General features: G+C 56.7%; 1 protein-coding gene across 1 annotated transcript in view; it reads right to left on the bottom strand.

Annotated features, from left to right (window-relative positions):
• VSIG10L2 (V-set and immunoglobulin domain containing 10 like 2) overlaps positions 1–9,036 on the bottom strand; it is a 25,587-nt gene extending 16,551 nt beyond the window's left edge. The window contains exons 1-4 of the mRNA XM_026657880.1: positions 9,009–9,036; positions 5,839–6,186; positions 1,134–1,409; positions 299–574 (exon numbers count right to left, since the gene is read on the bottom strand). Coding sequence (XP_026513665.1) covers positions 299–574; positions 1,134–1,409; positions 5,839–6,186; positions 9,009–9,036 — 928 coding nt within the window. The remainder of the gene's footprint in view (positions 1–298; positions 575–1,133; positions 1,410–5,838; positions 6,187–9,008) is intronic.
• Positions 9,037–9,618: the final 582 nt, after the last annotated feature.

Raw genomic sequence — 9,618 nt, 5'->3', positions numbered from 1 at the left:
GCTCTCACAAAGGTTGGGTCCCTGCTTGGTCTGGATCATGCGGGACCAACAGAGGTAGAAACTTCTCCGTTCTTCTCATGAGACTTAAACTGCCCACGCTCAAGCTTGAAGAGCTCTTCCCTAGCTTCCTGGTACCTCTTTAGCTAACGGGTGACCATGAGAATCAAAGAAGGGAAGTAAGGGAGGGAAATGCAGAGGACAGAGAAGATGGGACCAGAAGGGGGATGCCGCTGCACATGCCAGAGAGAGCGCATACCCAGATGGCCGCGTGCCCAGCCACAGGGAGGGACGCACTTACAGTAGACGGTGAGGATGATGGTGGTCTGAGTGCGCGTATTGAGGTGTGTGTTTTGGGCCAGGCAGGTGTAGGTGCCCGTCTGAGTCCGGGAGATCTTGGCTATCACATACTTCTGGCCGGAGTAGATCTGGGAGCTGTTGTAAAACCAGATGTAGTGGCTGGGCGGGTTGGAAGGGGCCAGGCAGGTCAGGATCACCTCCTCCTGCTCGTTAGCTGAGAAGCCGTTCTGGTTAATAGCAAACGGCTCAACGTTGATCACGGGTTCATCAGGGCCATCTGCAGAATGAAGCAGGAGGTGGTTAGCACCTGGCTGATGGCAGGATGGGGAGGGGCTCTGTTCAGATGACCGTCCGGCAGCTGGATCGTTTATCTGAATCTTTTTGGTCCAGGAATAGGACGTGGGGCTCTGTAGCCCAGGAATGGCAGGGGGGTCCGCTCTGACCCCCAATGCTGGGGGCAGGGATGGGGTTATGACCCCCAAAGTGGTTGCCAGCAGTTGTTTTCTGGGGGGATCATCATCGTATTCCCATTCCAAATCCTCAGTCCTTGTCAGACACCGGGGCAGCTGGGCTGCTGCCTGGGCCACGTGCCCAGGGGTGCCTGGGAAGCAGCACAAGGATTCTGGGCCGGGGGGAAAAGAGTCTGGAAGCCCTGGTTATGTTCTCTGGAGACGCTCTTTAGGGGCCTAGTGCTGGGAGGTGCTGAGAACCCCAGTTCCCATCGGCCTTGGTAGGGGTTATGGGCACTCAGCAGCTGGCAGGATCGGGCCTGGAGGGGGGCGTGTGACAGCAAAGCAGAGGGGCAGGACGTTTGCTCCTGCCTGCAGGTCACCTACAAATGACGTCGAGATACATCCTGTCGCTGGTCTGGCTGTTGACCTCGTTGTGGGCGGTGCAGGCGTACCAGCCCATGTCAGTCCGGTTAGCCGCCGTCAGGTTCCACAGCCCGCCGGCAGCTTCCGCGACAGCCACCGCACTCTCCCTGTTGGTGTGGCGGTGCCAGGAGTACCCAATGGGAGGCGTCCCCTCCTTCACTGCACACGTCATCGTCACCACCGTGCCTTCCACCGGCGTGGGGTCGGTCATCTGCAGGAAGGGCTTCGGAACGGGAACTAGGGGAGACCAAACACACAGCTCGGATGTGAGCTCACCCGCGGCAGCCTCTTGCGATGCACTCTGCCCCGTTCCCCACCCAATCCATTCCAAACCGCCCCGTTCCATCCCTCATCACCACGCCCCCCTCCATGCTCTCCATCCAGCTGGCTCCAGTCCCATCTCAGCCAAGCCAATCCTTTCATACTAATCCCTTCCATTACGACCTGCTCCGTTCTTTTCCAAGCCAGCCCTTGCTATTAGAATCTTGTCCATTACACTCCCAGGCGTGTGATTTTTCTGCTGTGCCCTTCAGACCCACGCTAACGAATGGCTAGAGACAGAGGGAAGGTTCTAGGGAGCCGTACAGAGGCGGGGTCGGTCAGCCCCCCACGATGGAAGCTGCTCCCAATGCAGCGTGGTCTCGGATGATCATTCAGCACAGACGGCAGCTCAGAGGGAGGTGGGGCAGCAGGAGGGGGCTGGACAGTCCTGCAGAGAAAGGCTCTGGGGGGTACAGAGACAGCTGAGGCGGGACGGGGCGGGGAGGAGGTCAGAGGGGCCAGGGAGCCATGAGTGGCTGCGAGAAGGAGGCAGTGGGGAGGTTGGACAGGTGGTGGGGAGAGGGAAGAAGATTAAGGCTTCCCAGCCGCCCACTGTTTTTGAAGGATTGAACTGGAGGGCAGCGAGTGTCCAGGCCCTAGTGCTGATGAGCTGGGGTGCAGGCCAGCTGCAGCACTCACCCTCTGAAGCCTGCTGGAGCCCAGAGTCTACGGGGGAGCTGCCCAGATGGTTCATCACAGAGCCAGGAGAGGGGCAGCCAGCTCCCAGCCCCAGAGCCAGCTGGGAAGTGGGGAGAGCAATCCCCTCTCATCCTGCCCTGCCAAGACGCGTGCTGGGCACCGAAGCTCTGTACCACCCATGGTGCCCTCTCGGGATCTCGCTCTGACCCCTCTCCCCAGGGGGAGAACTGTACAGGGTCCAGCCAAGCCCCGTGACCTGGCTGCTGGGCTCTGCGCAGCGCCAGTACCAGAGCCCTCCGCTGACTGACTGGTGCACCATGGGGGAGAGCCAATGCCCACTGACATCAATGAGAGCTCTGGGTCAGGGGAGCGAAGAGCTGGCTTTGGAGATAAATGCCCTGAGTTCTTCTTCTAACAAACATCCGGTGCCCGCCAGTAGTGGCCCCAGGACCAGCAGTAACTCTCCTGTCAATAGGGATGTCTGGATCCGGGTGTTAGTCTAGGCCCCTCCAGGGCCCGGATTCTCCACTGCTTCGCACTTGGTGGAGCCATTTACAGTGGTGCCAAGCAAGAGCGAAGTGGGTACAAAAGGCTCCCTGATCAGAATTCTCCACTCACTCCAGGGGCAGCGGCCTGTCCCCACAGTGCACACGTGTATCTGTGCTGGGGATATGCCTGCCCTAGGTGGGTCTGTTGGTGACTAACTCTGGTGGCCCTGCCAGGTACCACAGGAATCTAGTGGCTGGCTGCTGTGATGCCATCTCTCATGATTTTATTATAAGCCTGATGATATTTGGTGTTTTTCTTAAAGCCCCAGCTCCTGGAGTCAGGTGATGACACGAGCTTCTCAGCTGGCATGAAAAACAGTAAGTGGCTGTGGAGAAAAGTGCGTAAACGTGACCCAAGGCATCCAAAAAGTTCCCCCAAAAGCACCAAAATGGCATATTTTTTATAAATCTCATGATTTTAAAGCCACTTTCATGAATTTGGGGGGCACCTAACTCATGACTTTTGACCTCTTAGGGTTTGTGATGCCAAGGCTGGTTTGTGCCTGGCCAGTGGACTCTCAGCCCCTTGGTTTTACAGAGCAGCCCAGAGGAGCAGTGTCCACCCCAGAGCCGTTGGTGCTGCAGGCTGGGAACCATTCGAGCGAGAGCACTTGCTATGTCACGGCGAGTGACTGTCTGGCTGGAGCCCGCCTCTGTCACTTGGCACGGTTGCCTCAGCGGCAGCTGCACATGTGCCTCTGTTCTTGGCTGCTGGAGGCACTCTTTGATGCTGCACTTGATTGATTCTGTGCCCAGGGCAGATTGAAAACCTCTGCACGGTTCAGATCAGAGGGGACCCGGGGGGAGGGAGCACCCCGCCCCCACCATTAAAATGTGCCGCTTCAGCTGACAGATCCGTGTGTGGCCTCTGATTTTTGGTGCCCAACTCGACACAACCATGGCCTGATTCTCAGAGCTGCTCAGCACCCACAATCCCAAATGGAGTGGTAGGAGCTGCAGGGGCTCTCCTCTGCTGTAATGCCTGTAAGAACTTGACAACCAGCTGAGACCACGGCCGGTCATGCTAGCCAATATTGGCTCCTTTCTCTCCCCATCCATCTGTCTGTAGCCACCTAATTCTTGTCTTAGACTTAGACGGTAAGCTCTTCGGGGTAGGGACTGTCTTTCTGTTCCGTGTTTGTACAGCGCCTAGCACCATGGGGCCCTGGGCCATGAGCAGGGCTCCTTGGTGCCACCACAGCAATAAATAACTGAAGCACCCCAAATCAGAGGCTAATATTGAAAAAATTTGGCTCTAACCTCCCCCTGCCTCAGTTTTCCCATATGTAAATGAGAATAGTTATCCTCACCCTCCTTACCAGGGCAAGCTCGGTTCACTGAGTGCTCTAGGGTACTCCCAGGGCAGGCATCAGACAAATGCCAGGTGTTAGAATTCCTAGAACAGGTTGCTATTCCTAGGAAGTTTATTCAGAGAGTTTTCCCACCAACTGATGAGTAAATAATCCCCCTCTACGGAGCAGAGAATGAATTGTTCGCAAACGTGTCCCATCCATCAGTCAATGAATTACTAGCGAGTCATTTTCCCAGCTCTGCCTTGTCGCCATGATTGTTTTCGCCCCAAATCTCTCCCTTTTTATATCTCCAGTGATCGTGGTACGGATGCTAACAGCACCTGGCTCACACGGCTTTGATGTGAGCTGGAATAAACACCTGATGGGACTGGAATTCTTTGGCCTTTGATATACAGGAGGTCCAACTAGGGGATCTAATCAGTCCCTTCTGGCCTCAAACTCTGAATGAACCTATGAAATGTTCTGTCTTTATGAGAGTCACAGTTTGCAGCTAATACTGAAGAGAAAGCCAAAGGGCTTTGAGCCCTGGACAGATGACAGCTCTTCCATCGGCAGCGAGCCCCTGTGCTCTGGAGTTCATGGACATACCAGCGGGAAGTGGCTGCCCGGCACTGAGCGACATTCTTCAGGAAGATAATCTCCCAGCAACCAAGAAGTATTTGCCAGTGGAGTCTATCCAACCCCAGCCAGCAGAGTGCATGTGAACAGACACACTGCGCGGGGAGGAGCTGAGAACCGCTGGGTGTCCCAGGAAAGGTGGGATATACACCCCACACGGGTCCGGCAGAAAATCCCTGACAGTAACCCCCCAGGCAGGAATACTGGGATTCGGCCACAATGCTGCAGCTCCACCTGCAGCTCCGGCTGGATTTCAAGAGGTCTAAGTGTGCCTGCTTAGATTGCTGAGCAGAACATCTGCTTTGCTTTGCACCAGCTTGCGTGATGATGCAGAATGTGACTGCGGCGTGGCCGCGTAGGACACCATTCTGCTCAGCAGGGTGCCTGGAGATATCCCTCTCTCCCTGGCAGTCTCTAGCCAGGTGAGATCCAGGCACAGAGAGCATGCAGAACGCCAGGGCCCAGAGATGAGAATGCCATTGTGCCCACAGATTGTGCCGTTGTGGTTAAGGTCAGTAAGGCAGCCCTGCCGTCTCACTCACTCCCATCACACAACCCAGTGCCAAAGGGCTCTCTTCAGGTTGCTCCTGACCAAGGGGAATGTTGGCCATGCTACACAAGGCCTTGTAGCACAGGGTCAGGAGAGGAGCCTCCAGAAGGAAGCAGAGGAAGTCCTATTTTTGGAGGCATTGAGAACTAAGCCCTTTGGGGCAAGGACTGCCTGTTTGTTCGGTGTTTGTACAGCACCTAGCACAGCAGTGTCTGGTCCTAGGCACTACCGTAATATAATAAGGACAGGCTGGGTTAGGAGGCAGAGAACATATTGCATGGGACATCTTGGGAGGGTGGAACAGCTGGGACCAAATGGGTCTCTTCCATCTCCCATCATCTTTGCAGGCAGCAAAGGGCAGCTTCACCTGCAGGGATACGAGGCACAGACGAGTGGGGGTGCGTGTGCAGCGATTGGATGAGATGGTTGGGCATCGGGGCCCCTGGATTCTAGTCCCACCCTGCCACCCTGGGTGCGACCCGCTTCCCCTCCCTCTGCCTCAGTTTGCCTGCTGCGGTTGCGCCCCACCTCAGTGGGGTGGGTCTGCGAGGGTTGTAACAGGGCACTCGAGAAGGGAGCACAGTAGGACTGTGGCTTCGGGTTGGGGGACCCTGGCTGGTGCCTTCGTATACTTGTTCAGAGAGTCCCAGAGGTGACGCGGCCTCCACGCTACCTACCCAGCACGACCAGCTCTATGTAGAAGTAGCCCACTTTGATCTCGCCGTCCTCCTCGAACATCGCCTGGCACATGAAGCGCCCTTGGGCAGCCGTCTGCAGGTCGCTCACTTCCAGGGTGCCGTTCCGCAGGCTCACCTGCCCCAGGGCCGCAGAAGCCTTCTCCACCTTGGACTCTATCCCGTTGCTGATGGCAACGGCCCTGGGCACCAGCGAGCCCAGCTTGGTGAAGCTCCAGAAAACCACCATGGGCGAGACCACGTCGCCGCACGCCAGCTGCACGGACCGGTGCCGCACCCCCCGCACGGCCTGCTCCTCGTACTTCGCATCGCCCGGGTGGAGTAGCTGAGCTGGGGTGAACAAGAGAGGAAGGATGGGCCAGGGGTTAGAGCGGCAGCCTGAGACTCAAGGAGACCGGGGATCAGTTCCCTACTCCGGCACAGGCTCTTGGTGCATCACTTCCCCTTTGCTCAATGGGGATACAGCACTGTCTGCGTTGTGGGGATGGATACGGGGACGGTTGGGAGGTGCTGGTAATAGGCACTGAAGACAGCGTAAGAGAACAGTGTCCCCTGGAGCTCTAGGTAGCTGCCCCCAGCATCAGCAGGTTTTCCCAAGGGATAGAATTTAAAACTTTGCCCGTAACACTTGTTTTATGTTCTCTTAGCAGGCGAGAGCCTGGAAACACACAGCTAGGGAAGAGGAAGGACCAAATCCACAAAGGGAATTGGGGCTACTGGTATCCCAGAAAGAGCCTATTTGACACAGTGCAGTCAGTGCTCCATAGAATATCAGGGTTGGAAGGGACCTCAGGAGGTCATGTAGTCCAACCCCCTGCTCAAAGCAGGGCCAATCCCCAATTTTTGCCCCAGATGCCTAAATGGCCCCCTCAAGGATTGAACTCACAACCCGGGGTTTAGCAGGCCAATGCTCAAACCACTGAGCTACCCCTCCCCCCATGTTTACACTTGGAGGGCATTCGGGGCTGGCCCTGTAGGATGCACAGCACAGGGGCAGTGTCATTCCCCACCCACAAGCTGCATCCTGCCAGGGTGAGAGGGGAGCTCATGCTGCCCGGCCCGTTCAGCTCGTGAGATGGCCAAGCATGGGGGTGGCTCTGCGATGTGGGGTCCTGTCCCCTAGGGACTCCCCCGAGCTCAGCCTTTCAAAGGGAATCTGTTCCAGGGAGTTGGCAGCACCTCCAGCTAAGGACAGAGAGGAATCCATTTAACCGAGAGCGACGCGTCCCCCGAGAGGAGGGGTGGGCGGCAGCAGAGAAATGGAGCCTGCTGAAATCTGTGCTGCGTAGGCCTTTGCTCCCGGGAGAGGCGCTGCTGAGCCAGGAGGAGGTTTCCAGCACAGTGCCCCACGTCTGGATAATCCGAGGGAGCTGCTCAAGGACCTGGCAGGATTAGCACAGCTCAGGTCGCAAGCGATCGATAGGGATCCAGACAGGGCTGGGCGTTCATACCAGTCACAGGACGGTCCGGAGTTATCAGTGCGAATATTAGTAACCCATCAATATCATAGCGACTCTCAAGAGCTTTGGGGAGGGTTATAAACCCTCCTGCTTCTGCACAAAAGCCCCAAACCTCTAACTACTGGGGGCTGGGGCTGGGCGCGCTGGTTATTTGGAATTAACCCTTTGCTTCCTCCCATGGATTTGTCGCACCAGGTTCACCGCGCCTTGTGTCATCATGTGCACCAGAGCAAAGTGCTGCCGGCTCAGCATGGGGCCGTTCGTGTTGGCGTCGCACAGGTGCAGGGCACTGGGCAATTTGGCCCTTAGCAATGTACCGAGCCCATTCTCTTTGCATGGGAGCCGTCGCCCAGGGATCTGGCTGAGCCAGAGCCCGGTACTCACCGTAAGCCACTGTTGGGAGAAGGCAAAATATTTTCAGCAGGTTTCTAAATGGTGAGTTCCTGGCTGGTCCATAATCCATGTCTCCATGTCACTCTGAGAGACAATCAGCCCTTAGCTGCCTCCACACTGGCGCATCTCACTCTGCACCCAGTCCCGCTGCCACTTTTCCCACCTCCTGGTGAGTCCGAAGCCCTGTAGAATCTCTGTGGTGCGGGAGCAGGACGTGTCTGTCTCCTCTTTCAATAGCCCATCCGCCTAAATGCAGCCCAGTTCGGTCTCAGGTTACTCTGGATAGTCCCTGATTAGTCCTCAATTATTCATATCCCTTCTCTCCCTTAATCACTTTTCCTTGATCTATTATGCAGGCGCCTCTTTACGGAGTCACCTGTCGCATTCCCTTGGCCTGGTGTCTCACGTTCATGGAAATCTGAATTGAAACGACGGACGAGTCCCCAAGGGCGGATCTGGGGTCTGATGGTCAGGGACTGGGGTGCTGCCCAGAGCTGTGCAGGTCAGGGCCCTCTCCCTGCACCAAAGTCATAGCTGTGCTTGAAGCGTCAGGTTATCACAGACTCCAGAGCAAACTGCCTCACCAACAGACCCAGGGCCCCATTATTGGGTATAGCTTGGGTGGGGGGGCAGCATCCCTCTCCTCCCAGCATCTCCACGCGACAGCCTAGAAATCCCCGCCTGTGTTTCAGGCTAGGGCCTCTCTGCCCCTCCAGTGAGTGGGGCTGCGGTCTCTTTCAGTGTGTGTGCGCACCTGGGGGGGGGGGGCCGCCAAGGACCGGGCTGGGCTTGATGCAGAGTACGAGGGAGGGCATCATCTTCCCCCTTTGAAGACATGGGCTCCCGAGAAGGCCCAGCCAGTGTCTCTGGTCATTTCATGCACTGAGCTAAGGAGGGTGCAAATCTGAGACCTGCCTGGGACCTTCCCAAAAGAGGCTATATAATGTAAGCTGGGCAGTGGGGCTGTGTCTGGCTGCATCCGAGGATGCCTAGCCTTGGCATCTCTGCCCAGCTGGCCTTGCAGAAACGACGCTGTATCGTGGGTCCCGTTCAGAGCAGACATTCAGGGGAGAAAGGCAGCATTTGCCATATCAGAAAAGTCCAAAAGTCCATCTGGACCTGCCCCAGTGCTTCCTGGGAAACCAGTGCCTCCAACCCATAATGCACCTGGCTATTTGTGCAGAGCTGAACATAAGAGGCACATTTCCTTCCTGACCCCTGCTGAGGGGTCAGCTGAAACATGAAAGCAGGAGACCCAATCACCCTTATCCCAGAGCGTAAAACTAGCAATGGTCTTACCCAGCCCCTTCACAAAGCCAGCTACCATGTGGCCTCTTCCAGCCAGGAGCCCATTTCCCTGGCACCTTCCCATGGGCTGGGGGGAGCTTTCAGAGCTGAGTCTGTGGGGGAGCCTGCTCTCAGTTACAACGGTTCCCAGAGACGGAAGAAAGCAGCACCCCGCGTCTCAGCAGGTGAAACAAGATTTCGATGGGTTGCTGCTCAGTATTTGCAGTCTGCCTCCCGGAGGAGCCAGGTTAGGTATCCGCCGTGTCATTTATTCATGACTGGGGTGGCCGGTGGGTTTAACTTTCATCCAGGCTTTAAAAACAAACCCATCAAGCTCAGGGAGCCACTGGGACTGCCCAGGGGCCAGGTCTCGCCAGGACTGTGAGGTCCTCTACAGCGCAGACACTGGCAGCTAGGGGAACATCTGCTTTCCAGGCCTACCCACCATGTAAACACCACTGGGACAGATTCGTTACCATCACGTCCTGGAAACTCGATCCCTTCGCTCCACTCAGCCCTGCCCCGTCCGCCTCAGCTGGTCTCAGCCACCCCCCACTCAGCCTCACAGGCCTGCTCTTCTGTAGCCCACGACATCACTCACTCTCTGTGGCTTGCCACAGCT

This window comes from Terrapene carolina, unplaced genomic scaffold (genome assembly GCF_002925995.2).
Source record: "Terrapene carolina triunguis isolate 2854851 unplaced genomic scaffold, T_m_triunguis-2.0 Scaffold374, whole genome shotgun sequence".
NCBI classification, from domain to species: domain Eukaryota; kingdom Metazoa; phylum Chordata; order Testudines; family Emydidae; genus Terrapene; species Terrapene triunguis.
This window is presented reverse-complemented; position numbering and strand designations above follow the sequence as displayed.